This window comes from Schistocerca nitens, chromosome 2 (assembly GCF_023898315.1).
Source record: "Schistocerca nitens isolate TAMUIC-IGC-003100 chromosome 2, iqSchNite1.1, whole genome shotgun sequence".
NCBI classification, from domain to species: domain Eukaryota; kingdom Metazoa; phylum Arthropoda; class Insecta; order Orthoptera; family Acrididae; genus Schistocerca; species Schistocerca nitens.
This window is the reverse complement of record NC_064615.1, coordinates 202196779-202215720: the sequence shown is the minus strand read 5'-3', so window position 1 is coordinate 202215720 and position 18942 is coordinate 202196779. Positions and strand designations below refer to the sequence as shown.

General features: G+C 43.7%; 1 protein-coding gene and 1 non-coding gene across 2 annotated transcripts in view; both read left to right on the top strand.

The window, feature by feature from the left end:
• Positions 1 to 18942, top strand: part of LOC126234922 (TGF-beta-activated kinase 1 and MAP3K7-binding protein 3) — a 359286-nt gene that overhangs the window by 76483 nt on the left and 263861 nt on the right. Inside the window, exon 2 of the mRNA XM_049943662.1 lies at positions 3824 to 4207. Coding sequence (XP_049799619.1) covers positions 3824 to 4207 — 384 coding nt within the window. The remainder of the gene's footprint in view (positions 1 to 3823; positions 4208 to 18942) is intronic.
• On the top strand, positions 8450 to 8523 carry Trnas-cga (transfer RNA serine (anticodon CGA)). The gene has a single exon. It is a non-coding gene; the product is annotated as a tRNA-Ser (tRNA).

The following is an 18942-nucleotide window of genomic DNA, read 5'->3' as shown; positions in this document are numbered from 1 at the left end:
TGGTAAGCTGTTAGTTGTCTGCACACAGGTCTCGCTGTCCCCATAAAGTACGGGCCGGTTGTTTGTGGGCACGGAGCTGGTTCCCGATAGCGTCCCAGATGTGTTTCATCGGATTCACATCAGGGGAATTTGATGGCTGAAACATCAGTGTGAATTCTGTATCACACTCCTCACACTACTGATGCACGTTTCTGGCCTTGTGACAGGGATAGGTATTGCGCTGCAAGGTTCCATCGCTGTCGGAGAAGACATCAAGCATGAAAATGATCCTCAATAATGTTCACCAATCCACAGCTGTCATGATGCCTTCGATGACTATCACAGGTCCCATGGAAACCCACTGAATGTCCTCCATAAAACAATAACACCCTTGTTGGCCTTCATCCTGGCGCGGTTCATGTTTTGGGCAGCCATTTACCTGCATGATGGCGTATACGGTCACGACCTGCAACTCGATGTAACAGGAAATTAAATTCATCCGAGTAACGACATTTTTTCATTGGTCCACGTCCAGACTCGATGATCCCGTGCCCACTGCAGTCGTAATTGACGATTTCGTTGGATCGACATGGAACCAAAAAGGGGTCATGTGCTGCGGAGCCCCTTGTTCAATAACGTGCGCTGCGAAACACTTGTGCTTACGCTACTATTATACCCTGTCATCAGATCTGCCCCATATCGCCGCCTATCCTGTTTTACAGAGCGGGCGAGCTTCCAACCTCCACGTTCTGTAATTGGGAGTGGATGTAACAGCTTGCCACGTACTCGTGGTTTCACCGTCAGTCAACCACTTTCCATAGATGGTTACGACAGTAGTCAAAGTCGCTTATGTCAGTGAATTTCCCCATTTGTGGTTTCCAGAATAATCCCTCGTTAGCCTCTTCTCCCTTTACATAGTTTCTTTACTGTGTCACTTTCCCGCACAACCAACAGGAGGCATTCAATCAAACGCTGGCTAGTGGTCATAACTTTTTGTCTTATTCGTGTATATGATTATACACAGCATGCTGAATGTCGTGTCGATAAATCAGTGAGCTTACTGTATGTTGGCTGTGGAGAACGAGTTAGTAAATGGGACGTTTAAACGAAGTGCGTGTTATTTTCTGAACTGAGAGCAGTTGGAAAACAGTTTCGCACTTAAAATTTACATCTCCGCTGACAATGAAACGAGTACGATACGCATTATCGTATAGTCTGAAAGCCAGCCTAAACTAGTAAGTTGGAGGTTATAATATGTTGCGAAGCAGTTGACATTTTTTTCCCTCCTCTTCAGTGGTCCAGGTGTCATAGTGCTGGCCGCGGAGCGCTTTTTCTGCAGACAGACATTTCATTCCCATTAAGACGTAATTTGGAGCTTCACCCGGTGGGATAGGAAATGCAGCAGCTGGCTATCTCCTGTTTCTGTCGGAAATATTTCGTACAGTGTTTATGTATGTTTCAGAGAATAAGAAATGCGTAGGCGAAGAAAAGTCTCTATTTTGGTTGACAAGGAGAACGAAATGTCGAAATTAGTAACAGTGTATGTTGGATAAAGTTGTCCACAGCACAAAGCTCTAGGTAAAAGTATTTCTGTGTTTTAGATTGACTGAGTTGGGGTTTATTTGGTGGAAGAGACCAAACAGCGAGGTCATCGGTCTCATTGGATTAGGGAAGGATGGGGAAAGAAGTCGGCCGTGCCCTTTCAAAAAGAAGGAACCATCCTAGCATTTGCCTGAAGCGATTTAGGGAAATCACGGAAAACGTAAATCAGGATGGCCGGACGCGGGATTGAACCGTCGTCCTCCCGAATGCGAGTCCAGTGTGCTAACCACTGCGCCACCTCGCTCGGTGATTGACTGACATTTTATCATTAAATAGCATACATGTCTGCATATGTACATGCGTGAAGATAAACAGAACATGTTCGAAACGCTTAGCTTTATGTTAAGTTAAACACAAAATAAATATAAATGTGACTGGTAACAGTGCAGAGTAAATAATTGTTTTATTTCGAGCATTTATAAAAAGCGTTCAGAAAAAAAAGATTCGATTCTCCACTTAAAAGAAAAACTGCTAGACGTTTCTGAGATACGTAATGCTTTTCTTATGGCACTTGAGGTATACGCAGAGATGCGCTGTACCAAAACTACCGTTCGATAGTTTTGGAACGGTGCATAAATGAAGTAGTAAATGGATCACCGACAGTATATTATCACTGGTAGGGAAAGAAACATAAATGAATGTTAGTATGGAAACTGAGAGCCCACGACTTCTCTTTGCTTTTTTCCCCTCTTTTTGCACATAATTAGAACCGCTCATAATTCAGTGTTAGTCTATCGTCTATTTTAAATCCTTGCAGAGTATAAATTGCGTTTTATTAAATGATCGCATAACTTCTGCGTATTTATGTAAAAAAAGCAGTTATTTTTTATGCAAGTACAAATTACATGCACAAACGTAAAAAATATATAATTTTGTTGTTGCCGGCCGCTGTGGCCGAGCGGTTCTAGGCGCTTCAGTCCGGAACCGCGCTGCTGCTACGGTCGCAGGTTCGAATCCTGCCTCGGGCATGGATGTGTGTGATGTCCTTAGGATGGTTAGGTTTAAGTAGTTCTTAGTCTAGGGGACTGATGACCTTAGACGTTAAGTCCCATAGTGCTTGGAGCCATTTGATTTTTTATTGTTGTTATTTTGTACTTAATAGAACGTTCTTCCCCATGACAGAAGCCAAGAGTTTCCTGTTATTACTGATAAAGGCAAACTTTGTTAGTGAATAACACATACATGTTTTACGTAAGTTCGACGAAGTATTGAAGCGATGTTTGATGTACTTTTGTTTTGCGTTTATTCTCAGGTTTTTGTCGAAGAAAGCTTTTTTAGCGCCGTATGATAAATCTATATTGTTTTCTTAATGTTCACTAAGACATCCGTCTGTTTCACATTACAAATCAACAATTTTCGAATAAAATATGAATTAAACATTGAAAATTTCAATTTTGCTATAAATACTGTATACCTTTAAGTATCAGATAGGATATTTATGTAGAAAAAAAAATATTTTCTTGGTTAACCGGCCCTTCATATACCCCTAATCAATTTCTAGACGGTTCACCACTTCCAGTTTTTAGGGGAGTCTAACGCAAAGAAAGTGATCGCTATGAGGTAACGCCCGGTAGACATGCAACACACCTAATCTAGAGGTAACGCAAGTACAACCTTACCTGACCAAAGTTACTAGGAAATCTACTGTACTCTGCGCTTACCTGCAATAGTATACGTTAGCCTACGGTAGTCTTGCAACTCTAGGTGTACTATTACGATAGTTCATTCGCCGGTTTCTTCGAATGGACGCCTCGTCCACTTTCTCATCACTTCCAACGAATGTAACGGGAACACCTATCCAGAGCGCACTAGTCAGTAACTCCGCCTCTGCTGACCGGCGCCAGTTCGTCACGCGACCGACTCCTCCGTTTCCTCGGGTCGGCCCGCGGCCAGCGCTTCCCCAGTAGTGTCTCGGACAAATCAGAGGGAGCGCACTTGTCGCAAACTCTAACTTAGTCTCCTGCTGCAGCTCCAGTAACTCGCACTTATTTGCCCTGGTAGTCGTATTTCAGCTGTTTCTCTTAGTCCACGCACAATATTTTCTTTTATAGTGCGTTTTGGGACAAACTGCCTATCTGAAAGTTTAATATCCCCGCTCCCTCCCCTCCCTCCCTCCCCCCCCCTCTCTCTCTCTCTCTCTTCTCTCTTCTCTCTACTGTAGTACGGACACTACAGACCTCACCGTCGGACACACTGATCGGCCTTTTCTCACCGCCGCCTCCACTGCGTCGTTCTGTTGCAGAACGTGCATGACAAGGCGGCGTGCGAGGCGATCCTGCGTGTCGAGAACAGCACCTACCTGCTGCACACGAGCTACCCGGCGTCGCTGAAGATGTCGGCCGCGGGCGCGGCGCAGGCGCCCGCCCCCGGCTCACCCTGCTGCTGCGGCCGCCCCCAGTCTGCCTCCGCCGCCGGCACGTCGCCGCCTGGTCAGCAGCAGCAGCCGCCTCCGCAGAGGCCCTCGTCGCTGCCGCTGCGACGCCCGCTCTCGGTGCCCGAACCGCCGCCTCCTCCGCCCCCGCCGCCTCCGGGCGGAGGCAGCCGTCCGCGGCCTGCGCTTTCCGCCCCCGAAGAGCCACCGGGCCCTTTCCCGCCGCCGCCCCCGGCGCCTCCTCTCAGCTCTCCGGTGAGTTAGCTGCTGTTGTTTCATAGCCATCCCTCGTTTAATTTAACGCGAGAGATTATTTTTTTCTATTACGATTCCTGGCTCCCTCTTCTTCGTGTCTCTGCGTCTCTGTCGGACACACTATAAAAAGGGTCATCACGTTGAGCGCGGAGCCGATTTTACGTTGCTTTCCGATGAGGCGGCATGCCGACGACCACTTGACGTGTGTTAAGCCGCCGGCACGAGGACCACGCATTCGAGAGTTGAATGTGCCGAGTTTCTGACGTCACAGCATGCAAAGTGCACTTTGAGCTGAGTGTTTCCGAACATGCAGGGCAATATTTAGCATGCCAGATATTCTGAACGCGCGTTTGGGAGTAGACCAATGAAATGGAAAAATGCCACTTACGTCATATGACGCCGTCTCTCTTCAGTACAGAGCCACAAGACGCCACTTTGGCTTTCAGTTGAAGCCCATATGCGTATATACTGTTTCTAAGCACCAGAAAATTGCGGATCTGTGGAAAAACCGTTGTTAATTGTACGACTTGTTCTAATAAAATGACGGGAAACGTCATATTTTTGGCTAAAGAATTATTGTAACTTGCGTATTATGAAAGTATGCCGTTTCAAGGTAAAGGAATATTGAGGATTCATTTAAAACGCATTCTTCTTAGTAGTATTTGTTAAATGTCAGTTAGTAACATATCTAACATTAAGTTTTCAGGAGATATTAAGACGAAAAGTATGGTCGTAGATCATTTATGATCAGTGTAGCTTAATGAGCAGGAGGAAAGCAGATACGTTATGTGACGTATGATGCGTTGTTGGCTCGCGTTCCACTGGATCCAAATATTTTTATACTAATCTTCTCGTTTTCTAATAGGTTCTGATACTTTATTACCAGTTTAACAAAAGAATATTCTATAATATTCGATGTTATGTAAATATACACTGAGGTGACAAAAGTCATGGAATAGCAATATCCACAAGTACTGATGACGGCAGTATCGCATACACAAGGTATGAAAGGGCGGTGTGTCGGCGGCACTGTCTCTCCTACTGAAGTGATTTATGTGAAAAGGTTTCCGACATGATTATGGCCGCACGACGGAAATTAACAGGCTTTGAACGCGGAATGGTAGTTGGAGCTAGACGCATGGAACATTCTGTTTCTGAAATCGTTATGGAATTCAGTGTCAAGAGTTTGCGAAACACCAAATTTCAAGCATAACCTCTCACCACGGACAACGCAGTGGCCGACGGCCTCCACTTAACGACAGGGAGCAGCTACGTTTGCGTAGAGTTGTCATTGCTAACAGACAAGCAACACAGCTTGAAATAACTGACGAACGTATCCTTTAGGACAGTGCGGCGAGATGTGACGTAGATGGGCAATGGCAGCAGACGACCGACGCTCGTGACCACATCAGTTGGACCCCAAGTCTACTGGAAAACCGTGATCAGGTCAGATCATTCATTTCATTTCCGTGTCTGGTCAGCATTTCCAAAAGGTAGCAACTCCGATGGCCTTGTTGTTTCCCTCGATCAGGTCCTGTGTTGTGCAGGATTATTCAAGTTGAGGACAAATTAGCAGGTGGGCCGGGTCTGGTGTTGTTCCGCACCCGCAGGATGTATCTCCATCAGCTGGAAGAAGCCCCATTTTCGCATGTTGGTCTTGCAAAGAGGAACGCCCACCCTAGGACGATTGAGCGATCTCCAAATAGGGTAGGGCAAGTCATTTCCTGGAGCTAGCTTTTCCTTTACAGGAATATCACGTGGCAGCTTGCTCGTCCACCTGGTGATGCGGTTAGACTCTGGTGTTCCCTCTAGTGTTCAATCCTGGCGATGAAGCTCTTTCACGACTTCAGTCGACGGACTAAAGCCTAATGATCATCCAGTGGATGTCGGGGATCATAAGTTCGCGTAGCTCTCTCTACGTCAGCAGCAACAGCCCTTCTAATAGTGGGGGGAGCTATTCCAACAATCGGGTAGTTTTTATCGACTGGAGTTGGCTTCGTACATCCCGACAAGATTCGGACGGTCTCATTGATTGCAATATCAACCTGTTTGGTGTGAGTGGATGCACTCCACACAGGTGAAGCATACTCTACAGCGCGCACACACACAAAGCGAGAGCCGAAATTCTCAGGACGGGAGGACTTGCTCCCCAGGCGGTGGATGTGAGCTTCCTCAAGATGTTATTCCGTGAACTAATTTTCAGCCTGGTGTTATGGCAATGTTTTTTGAAGGGCAGAGTTCGGTCAAGGGTACCACCCAGATATACTGGTGTTGAACAATGCCCCAGTCGTTTGCCTTGCCATGTAAGTTCCAGTTCCCGCCGAGCTTCTCTATTCTTCAAGTGAAATGCGCATACCTGAGTCTTGTTGGGATTTGGCTTTAGGTGATTGGCTTTGTAGCAGCCAAGCGTATCTAGCGCAAAATTCAACTTTTCCTCAGGTCATATGAGTCCAGATTTCATTTGGTAAGAGCTGATGGTAGGGTTTGATTGTGGTGCAGATCGCACGAAGCCATTAACCCAAGTTGTCGACAATGCACTGTAGAAGTAGGTGGTGGCTCCATAATGGTATGAGCTGTGTTCACATGGAATGGACTAGGTCCTCTGGTCCAAGTGAGCCGACCACTGACTGGAAATGCTTGTATTCGGCTATTTGGAGACCATTTGCAGCTATTCATGGAAATGATGTTCCCAAGCATGTAACTGGGCCACAGTTGTTCGCGTTAGGTTTGGAGAACATTCTGGACAATTTAAGCGAATGATTTAGTCGCCCAGTTCGCCCGACATGAATCCCCTCGAACATTTATGGAACGTAATCGAGATGCCACTTCGTGCACAAAATCCTACACCGGCAGCACTTTCGCAATTATGGACAACTATGGAGGCATCATAGCTCAATATTTCAGCAGGGGACTTCTGACTTGTTGAGTCCAGGGCACGTCGAATTGCTGCACTACGCCGGTCAAAAGGAGGTCTGACACGATATTGGGAGTTATCGCATGATTTCTGTCACCCCTACTGTAAGTCCGCTCTTTCTGAGAGATGAATTTGTTTGATTGACTTTCTCTGCAAGAAAGCTTACACTACTTGTAGTAAGAAATTACGTACTTCCTTGTTTCAAATTTAGTATTTCACATGTTGTAAAGATTGTGCTAGTGAGCAGAAACAGTGATCAAGTACAAATGAAGTTAGGGTTTTACAAAAAATTTAGAATGATGAAATAATGTACGTGAATAACTATTGTAAATTTGCATCGCACTATTTTTAATAGATTTTTGTAGGCCGAGGTCCTTACTGACTGGACATTGAGCTTTCCTTTTTGCCTCATACTATGTTCATAGATGTCGAAATTGTTATTTACGTATACTTAAGACAGAACAGTATGACTAGCAGATGGATAACGGCGGAAATGTGCGTTTCAGTAGAATTACACAGGAATTTTACGACCGTCCATTTGGTAAACAGTGGGATCTGAGAGCCAATCACATAGGACAACTGCCCCAGGAGCGCACTGCAGTGGCGCATACCACGTCGGGGGATACGTACCGTGTGCACAAGTCGAATAATTTTTGAGCGTTCAACAGAACGTTGAACTCTGCACGCTCAACGTTGACGTTCAAAAGCACGGTCTGTGTTCCGGCGGCTGCAGCGTAGGAACGGGCGTGTAATGGTGCGCCTGCCGGGGCGGCAACCCGTCGGACGGCCACGCTGTACTTGCCAACTAGGACACAGGCGTACCGTGGAAAAAAATTCTGTCGGTAACGGCCTTCGAGCTAGGCAAGTAAACACAATCTAAGTACACCACTTTTCGGTTGATGAGTTGGTGTATAAACGGGCATGATATGGTAAGGGTCGACCAATCAGAGGAAGCCACAGTTGTGTAAGGAACAGCTAGCTTCGCTGCGATTATTTCCGAAAAGTCTCGAGGAGAAGACTGTTATTTATAGAGTGCATTATTTATACCACGTAAAGTCGCCGTGTATGCGACCGCCATCATCTGACATTGGTAATTCGTCTAATGGTTCAGTTAAGTGAGAAAGTAAGTGATGTGATCCACGAGGCAACCAACCCAACACTGTGCATTTTACGAGTGCCCACGGTGCCAAAGTGAGCGATGAGCATGTGCAGAAGTATTACAAAGTCGAAGGTTTTTATGCAATTTTTGTCACAGCTGAACTATTTGAACACATCAGTGAAAAACAAATATGGCAGAAGTAAAGCTGTGAGGGCCGGGCGTGAGTCGTGCTTCGGTAGCTCAGTTGGTAGAGCACTTGCCCGCGAAAGGCAAAGGTCCCGAGTTCGAGTCTCGGTCGGCGCACACAGTTTTAATCTGCCAGGAAGTTTCATATCAGCGCACACTCCGCTGCAGAGTGAAAATCTCATTCTGGGAACAAATATTTATGTTATACAAATAATAGTGGTTTCCAAACATTTAAATCAATGGATACCAACTAACAAGATGTAATAAACCGATTTTTAGGATTGATTTTGTGGGTGGCGTTGGTGAATCTTCCATACATGCGTTTAGATTGGTCCCAGGACCCAATATTTATTCAAACATTACCGCGAAAGGTAACTAGCAGAGATCGTGTCGAAATTCTGTTGAGAATGCTGTATTTCGCAGACAACAAAAAAGTTGCATTTCAAGTTTTGTAGTCCTCTCGTCCTCAGTTGCCCAGTATATTATGGTGTGTCGATAATTTTTTACTTTTGGACCGACTAATTACAACTGACTGAAACACAATTTTCGTGCCATATGCGTTTCCCCTTTATTCTTTGCAAGGCATCTTCAGTGGGAGGTTTCATGAATGTTGTTCTACATGTTATGTTTTTTTCCGTTTTAGGCGATTTTTATCTTATAAATGCCATTTGAAATTTTGTTTTGTAGACTTCACAGCATTAGGAACTGAATACTTGTTTTAATGTTGTGTGTTGGTTGGTGTAATCATTAAAACAAGTATTCAGTTACTGGTGCTGTGAAGTCTGAAAAACGGAATCTCAAATGGCAATTATAAGAAGAACAGCGACGAAAATGGAACAAAAGTGCAACATGTTGAACAACACCCACGAAACCTGCCACTGCATTGCCTTGCAGAGAATAAAGGCTAAACGCGTATGGCACGAAAATTGTGTTTCAGTCAGTTGTAATTAGACGGTCCATAAGTAACAATTATCAATATAACGCAATAAAATTAAAAAGTTCATGCTTCAGATTGTCTCTGAGAAGTTCAGTTCGTGATCGAGGCACTGAAGAAAAATTTTAAAAACTATTATGAACCTGTCGAAATACTTAAATCGCAAAGAAATTCTAACGACCAAACTGAAACGAGGTGAACTGATTACAAAAGAGAATAGTCAAGGTTAAAAAAAATGGCTCTGAGCACTATGGGACTTAACTTCTGAGGTCATCAGTCCCCTAGAACTTAGAACTGCTTAAACCTAACTAACCTAAGGACATCCATGCCCGAGGCAGGATTCGAACCTGCGACCGTAGCGGTCGCGCAGCTCAAGACTGTAGCGCCTAGAACCGCTCGGCCATCCCGGCCGGCAGAATAGTCAAGGAATTACGGTTCTGAAATGGAAAGACAATAGAGACGTTTGATTCTTTCCGTCAAATATTCTAGTGTAATGAAAAATGTGACAACCAAAAGAGGGATTTCTCGAAAACCAGAAATTGTTACTGAATATAATGCAGGAAAAACTGCTATTGACCTTCCTGATCATATGAGAGCATACGGCAGTCCGTTGAAAAAAGTGCGCTGTCAGTTCCCACGGACCGGCCTCGTTCAAATCAAAAGTACACCGACAGGCCCAGGGGACCGACACTACCACGGCAGTGACGGCGCGCGTAACTTGTTAACAACTACAACCATCCATAGAACCTATCACATCACTTTTAGAACAGAAGAGTTGTCTATTGGGAAAGCACCTTTTGCGCTAAACTAAGTAAGATTTGCGGAGTCGTTACTATTTACAATATATGTTCATGATTGCGCCAATAGCGCTCCGTGACACCGTTCGCGGATGGTTGTTCATCTTTGTTGGTTACAAAATGATATGATAAAATCTATACTGAAAAAAAAACTAAAAGCCTCTTTACAAAATATTTTCAGGGCCGCATGTTTTTTGAGAATCAGAAAACAGCTCAGGTGATAGCAGCATTTATGTCGCAGAGATTTTAATTTAGGCTGCAAGAAAGAGGTTTAACATTCCCAGTAGATGTTCCAAGTAGCTACCATTGTTTGCAGAACACAGGTCAGCTATTTGAGACTATGACTGTATCTCTAGTTGGAAAATTTGTGGCACACCTCCGCTCGTAGTTACTGCAGCCACTGTGACGTTTCGCAGTTTTTTTTTTTTTTTTTTTTTTGTATTATGTCATCGTGAATATACAAACTCTCTCACGTGACACCACAGTAAGTAACAGGGTATGAGATTTGGAGATTACACTGGTTGTACATCATTTCTGTTCCGTTTTGCCCACCGCCTGAGATCATCTTTATTTAAATAGCGAGCCACTGCACGATTTTAGAATACAGAGATTCAATGGTCCTCTTCCCCGTTACCGGCGGAACACACTTCAGTCGTCCAGGAAGAAAAAAATGTGTCTAGTTGCCACCACGTAGTCGTGCAAGGAAGTCACTAACGCATCTTGCCCAAACGTTGTTGGACAACCGATACTGGAAACGTGTCTCGTAAACGACATGTTCTTTTAATTAAGTCCAAAACCTGTGATCGTGGCGACTGAAAATGCCGTTTCAGATATAAGGTGGTTCTTCCATTGTCATTACTAAGCTGAGAAAAAGTTTATCTTCGTCTATGAACGACGCCATACGACCCAACTTTTTTACATATCCTTGGATGAGATCTTTCACTAAGACCTGATACATGGAAAGCGGAATTTGTTCTCAGCTTTCCACGGCGTACTGTTTCTTATAATGTTTGGACGCACTGATTGGTTCACAGCCAATTATATTCGATGAGGATCAGTTGGGGCATTTGAAATGGCTACATTTACAAGATTCTCTACGATTCGTGATGTAGTGCTCCTTATTTTGATGGAAGAATTGTCACAATGACACAGAAAAACTGCGATTCCAGTTGGCGTATTGTGTGATACACATTCTTTCGCGTAACATGTGTGTAATTCACCAAGAAGATAGTGCCGATTCACTCAGTCCTGCACTTAGCTTCTACGGTGAAACGCCTTGGCGACGGAGAGATTCAGTGGCAACACCTCTGCAAAATCCAGAATAACCATTAATCATATACAAATTCACTGCTACGTACTGTACACAGACCGAATAGCTCCCAGTTCGCAGCGCAAGGCATTTGGCACTTACTCTGTCTTACACAACACGGGTGTCTAACTGCAAAAAAATTGTAAATTTGTGGTAAGATCTTATGGGACCAAACTGCTTAGGTCATCGGTCCCTAAGCTTACACACTACTTAATCTAACTTAAACTAACTTACGCTATGGAGAACACTCACCCATGCCCGAGGGAGGACTCGAATCTCCGACGGGGGTAGCCGCGCGGACCGTGACAAGACGCCCGAGACCACGCGGCTACCCAAATGCACGGACAGCAATAACCGTGACCTACGGTAACTAGTTTTTCCACCTAACTGGAGTCATGGCTGTCTGTTCATGTGTGGTAACTCAGTCTCGTTCTTGTTCACCATCGAGACAGAAGAAGCTGGCTGTCTTCCACGAAACTGGACTGACAGAACTGGGCTATTCCCAATACATATACATGTCTACTCGGTAAGCGACTGTGCAGTGTGTGGCGGAAAGCAGATAGTGCGCCAGAATTATTCCATTCCCCTCCGCCATAGTCCGGTCTCGGGTGGTACGCTGATACTGAACAGCTTTCAGAAAGCCCGAAATTTCTCTAATTTTATTGTCCTGGTCACTACTCAAAATATGTACGCAAGCAGATCGCAGGATTTTATGAGTAGTGTTCTCCGCGATGCATAGTGCCTTTCTTGTGACGTCAGGATTTCAGTGACACTCGCGCTGAAAAAACGGACCTGTCACCAGGTATGTACTCCCCGGTGGATTTTCTATGTCTCTTCCAGTAATACGATCTTATAAGGGCTCCCACAGTCTAACAATACCGTACAAGTAATCTAACGATGGTTTTGTAACCGGCGTCCTTCGTTTCCGAATTACATGTCCTAGGATACTATCAATGTATCGGACTCTGGTATCTGCCTTCCATGTGGTTAGATTTATCTGGTCGTTCCGCCTGATACAGAGTGTATCATAATCAATATCGACAATGGACACGGGTGAAAGTTTACGATAAAGGAAGCAAAAACGTTCCTGTAGATATGGATCCGCAAGCAAGCCTTTTGCGAGATAATTGTCAGCGTGTGGTTATGTCATGGACTTCAGTGTGAAATATTGTCCTAGTTAGTAAATATTAAGATTTGAACTGGAAAACGTTCAAAGAGCCAGTTTTTCACAGAACACATTTTTTTGTTATTGTGTTCCCGATACTCTGTTGCATGTCCCTAGACTTGATCAAGGTGCCGATCCATGGAGAAAGTATTTCAGACATGCGTTAGCAGATGGCCCATGGTCTTTTCGCCAAGCTGTGCATCCCTCTGGAGTTCCAAAATTTAGAAGATATGAGAAGTGGCTTCTGTTGACTATAGGTCTACTAGTTAAAAAACGTAATGCTGTATTTAAGTAATTGTATCGTCACGAATAAAAGGTAGTGCCTCACTATTAATGACACTTGAAACTAACATTTTCTTCCTGCTATTTTGTTGAAAACTGACATTTTTGAGATCATGGTTGCTTGCAAAATACAAGTTGATTATTGCAAAGAAGAAAACAGCAACCAGCTACTGTTAATTATACCATTTGTTTATACAAACAGGGCGATTACCGACTTGGAACCGATAAGTTCGTCTTCAAACGGCTGATAGCGTTTATGTTACATTTGTTGTTGTTGTTTACATTAGTTCTTGCAAAAAACAGCCTTCTACCAATGTAAACAATAACATATGTAATACTCATATCAACGTGAATCGCCGTCTGGAAAGGAACCCATCAGTTCAAAACCGGTAACCGCGCTAGTTGTGTAAATAAATAGCATTATTAACAGTGGCTGCTTGCTGTTTTCTTCTTTGCAAGAATTAGCTTACGAAAATTTTGTTATTGCTACGTAAGACTGGTCAGATTCCTGGTACAACACTTAGAACGTTCGTAATAAAGTATTTATTTTGTAATGTTATTATTAACTTTTTTTGCTGTGATGCGGAGACCAGCATAATTTTGTGGTGTCAGAATACCTTCTCAATTTTTGTACACAAATCACTTATGTAAAAACAGAGATACATAGTTTTTTTCACTTCTCTGACGAAAGTTAGACTTGGCACATTTTTCATTTCTATTCTTCAAATGTATATAGGTTGGACAAAAATATGGAAATACCGCGAGACACGAGAAATGCATGCTTCAACATAAATGCAGATGCTAGCCAAGCCTGCAGGTTGCGCTGTTGTATTTGATCATGAACGGCACCTGTGCAGTGTCGTCAATACGTTGCAAGAGGCAGTCGTGGTCAGAAGAGTGTTATGTGTAGTTGTGAGTGTATTATGTATTCGAACTTGGGCAAATTGTTTGTGTTCGTATGGTGGGTGCTTCCGTAACGTAGTTAGCTGAAGTCTTTGGTGTTTCAAGAGGCACTGTATCGAAAATTTATTCCTCTTACAGGGAAAGCGGAAAAACATCATCCGCTAAACCACAACACGGACGAGAGTGTATGTTGAGCGCTCGTGACAGACGGTCATTGAAGAGGATTATGGTAAAAATAGGGGACGACAGTTGCAAAAGTCCCAGCTGAATGTCGAACTCGCGAACCCGAGCATCACCAAAACAATACGAAGCGAGCTCCAGAAGCAGGGAATTGCAGGGCTAGCTGTAATTCCAAAACCACTCATCAGTGATGCAAATCCCCGTAACAGGGAAACGTGCTACCGAAGCCATAAAACCAGGACTAAGGATTAATAGAAGGAATCATTTAGTCCGATGTTTCTTCTTTCACATTGTTTTCAACTTCTGGCAGAGTTTACCTCACATGGTGGAGGATCGGTGGCGATTTGGGCAGCTACATCGTGGTATTCCACGGGTCTCAAGGTTACTTTGCAAGGTCACATTACTGGCAAGGGTTACGTGATCATTTTGGCTGATCAGGTTCATCCAGGGGTACAAAGTTTGTCCCTCAGTGATGATGCTGTGTTGCAAACGGACAGGGCCGCTGTTGACACAGCTCGCGTTGTCGAGGACTCGTTTTGTGAACACGAGGATGGATTGTCGCATCTCCCTTGGCCATCACGATCACCAGATATCAGTATTATTGAGCATTTATGGTCTACTTTGGAGAGAAAAGTCGTGATCGTTATTTACCTCCGTCATCGTTACCGGAACTTGCCAAAATTTTTGGCTAAGATTGGTATAAGATGCTCTCGAAATTCATTCTGTACCAGTATACATCCATTCCGAGACAACTGGAAGCTTTTTCGAATGCCGACTGTTTTCCTACGCCGTATTAGGTATGGTAAAGTGTTGTGTTAGTAGCCGGCCGCGGTGGCCGAGCGGTTCTAAACGCTTCAGTCCGGAACCGCGTGACTGCTACGGTCGCAAGTTCGAATCCTGCCTCAGGCATGGATGTGTGTGATGTCCTTAGGTTAGTTAGGATTGATGACCTCCGATGTAAAGTCCCGTAGTGCTCAGAGCCATTTGAACCATTTGAATTTGTTATGTTAGTGATGCTTCCATGTTTTTGTCCACCGCCTGTATTTGAAATATGAACTTTTCGAATAATTCCTCTTGTAATCGGATTCAAATTTTACAAGAAATAAAATACTTCTTCATTGCGTCCCATGTTACAATTTACAGTACACTCGTACCTGTTAAAGGAGGTGTTCCACGTGTCGTTGTCACATTTGGATGCAATACTACACTGAGTTACGAATACTTTCAAACACCCTTCGGGCCATCTAGTAAAGTTTAATAGCACTGTACAATTCGCTGCTCCAGTTTTTCAAACCGTATGAGCAGGAATGCTGTGCACTTCACTTTCGAAATGATGCCAGACAGAAAATTCTAGAGGTGTGAGTCACAGGCCCCGTCGACCTATTATATTAGCGCATTAGATGTCGTCTTACATCAGCATGTAAGTGTGCTGATGCCCCTTCATCCGCAACGTTGTTCAGGGGCCATGAGTGAAATTTGACCCCGTTAGACAGGGACCTAATGGAAAAGTTTACATTTCAAACACACTTCTACTAACTAGGCCAGTAGCCAGTCAGTGGCGGCTCATAACCACACATCGAAAACTGCTCGAAAGGAAGAAGGAAGGAAGACTGGGTTTAACGTCCCGTCGATATCGAGGTCATTAGAGACGGAGCACAAGCTCGGATTGTGTCAAGGATCGGGTAGGAAATCGGCTGTGCCCTTTCAAAGTAACTGTCCCAGACATTTGCCTGGAGTGATGTAGGGAAATCAGGGAAAACCTAAATCTGTATGGCCGGACGCGGGTTAAAAAAACTGCTCTTCCGTGGGTCCGTGTTTGCTTCTGTTATCGTATACTTCCACCAAAGCCAGTTTTAGCTATGCATTGTCATGATCTGTAAGGGTCCGGACAGACACTATTGCATACTCGATGATTTTCACTGCCTGGTCGTGGAACAGGTACTCAAAGCAAGTCGTAATTTTCAACATGTCTTTCACAAGGGACATCTCTCAGTTCAAAGAGGAATTTGTTTTTACACATTTGAACACAGACCATCTCACGTAGTAACCACGGCTGCGATGGGGTGTGAATTTGTTCTCATTGTTTGTACACAACAGTGCTTGCAGTCTTGCAGGAGGGGGTTTAACACGCTAGTCAGTTACGTCAGTAGTTGTGCTTAGTATATGTGTGTTAACACTGTCATAAAAAGTGGACGAAACCATTAATGTTTGGAACCTTTCAAATATTGTGGCATCCAAGTTAACAAGGCGTTATCCAACAGAAGTCTTTTTAAGACAGGATGATGACACTTTGGCAATGTTTTTGGTAGATCTGATTAGTCAGAAACATGAATATTCATTTGACTGCTCAACCGAAGTTACACTGGATAGGATGTAGTAAACGGGGTGATACACGGGAACGCCTTTATAATAGTATTCAAGATTGTAGTTCTAGTGACAGCGGGTGAAACAGTACTCCTCAAAGGGAGGCTATTAGTTCTGAGGACTATGAACCTTCACCGGAAAAGGAGTACAATACTGTTAATATTTTAACAAAATTTTCGAAAGAACGTCTTGAACGTATTTAGGATGATTATGATAAACCTCCGCGTAAAGTTGTGACCTACAGCTCGTTATGGAGGAGAGGTCCGTCTATAAAAAGCACATGGAACATCAAAGTAATATTCGATTACGTGGAGGAAAAAAAGACGTAATGAACATCCATTTCGAGGAAACAAGACAGTCAAAGAACTGGAGATAAAACAACACATCTATCCCAATTTCACACAGCAAGAAATGAAAGACGATGTGTCCATTACTGGCACTTCAAATTTTGGGAAATGAAAAAACAAGAGAAATGCTCACACGAAAATTAAATGTTCTGTAGCTTTCATACCACGTCTCAAGAAACAATACTGAGTGTGCCGTAGATATATCACTGCTTTCATGTCAGCAAGAGATGTATAGGAAGAGCAAGATATTGGTCAGTCTGGGACTCTTTCTGTCGAGGAAGTAAACCAGATAACTGCAGGTTTCCAAATAAAGCCATAATGCATTTGGAACAGTGATCAACGTGGATTTAATTGTCAACTAAATTCTGGTGTGACACTACATAAAAAAGGGGAAACCTGAACAGTTGCCTTGGTCCAGTATGCGCACAATACAACTCATAGTTATGCAATCGATGTTGGACTTTCAGTGAGTGGACACCTAACAAAAAACTGTAAGTTAGAGGAAAAAAAAATGGTCCGAAAGTTAAAAAGTCTGTTGACGACAGTCTTCCACCAAACATACTTCCTGAGGCTAGTAGAAATGAGAAAATGTCAAAATAACATTAAACATCCTTTTCCGTGAATGCTGTTAATGTCGCAAATAACCAGAGGTGTATCCTACTTTGTGACTCTTGAAGTGATCAGAACACAACAATAGTAAATGATTCATTTTCGGGTAAAGACATGGAATGCATTATCTTTGCGCGAAAAACAATAAAATATGTACAGCCTTTGGATGTGTATTTCTTCCGGCAATATAAACTATATGCAAGAAGGATACCAGACACGATAAGGAACTCTGCAGAGACTTCGACACTATATTATGAAATATACTTTTGGCAATGAAAATGCAAAAATGGCTCTGAGCACTATGCGACTTAACTTCTGAGGTCATCAGTCGCCTAGAACTTAGATCTAATTAAACCTAACTAACCTAAGGACATCACACACATCCATGCTCGAGGCAGGATTCGAACCTATGACCGTAGCGGTCACGCGGTTCCAGACTGAAGCGCCTAGAACCGCACGGCCACACCGGAATGAAAATGCATTCTATATTCATAACCAGCTGTCTGCTCCAGTGTGTTAGCCTTTGCTTCAATGTTTCTGACAAACGGCTGGGTACAGTACTCCAACACGTGCTCCTGAACCCAAGAATGTGATTCATGTGGAATTTGGTTATGCAGCTCAAGAATATGATTCTGAGGATTGTCCAGATATTGCTTTCGTCAAATGTGCCAATTGTGATTCTGCATGTTGTTTCATGCATTTTGCTGAGAAACCTCATGTACATTTTTAAAGTCGGATAGCACGAAAACTAAGAGAAACACGGTCGAATGCTGTCACCGGGAATCACAGTAGTACATAGAGGTTCTAAATAGAATTGGAACAGAGTTCCCGATCGAGTCGAGAGATTTTCATTGTCAGTATTTCGTAACAAGTTAACGAAGTTGCCTTGAACGTAACTGCGTCATGTGTGAACAACCTCTTAGAGGTACAGAAGTTACTTGCCCAGTCATTCATGCATTTCGCGAACGCCAGCGGTCCTGTCACACTACCAAGAGGTTCGCCGGACACTTCTTTCGAATCAGACTTCGCCTTCTCTTGAAGAACAATGTAGAATCTGATTTCTTGCGCGTCCTCTGAAAATACACTTCTAACTGAGCCACGCGATAATCTGCCATGGACAAAAATTTTAAAAGGTAGACGTAGCGTTGCGCATGGAATTTTCGTTTTGATTGAAATGGTTGGTCGAATGTCTCACCTAGAAGGTAGCTCCCCTTGAATGGCAGGTTGAAATGGCTCTGAGCACTATGGGACTTAACTTCTGAGGTCATCAGCCCCCTAGAACTTAGAACTACTTAAACCTAACTAAACTAAGTACGTCACACACATCCATGCCCGCGGCAGGATTCGAACCTGCGACCGTAGCGGTCGCGTGGTTCCAGACTGAAGCGCCTAAAACCGCTCGGCCACACCGGCCGGCTTGAATGGCAGATTTCCTCGTTTAAGCTCCAGTAAATCCCACAGCATTAATGCTAGCGTGTGGGTACTTAACTTTAATATACAATGCAAGAAATTAAATTTCTACAACGGCAACCATCCAAAAATTTCCTCTAAATCTTTATTGTTACAGGATTTTAGTTGCCTCTAATTGCGGTCTGGTGATCATGCGATGTACGCTAACACTAACAGAAAATATTTTTGGGCTAAAG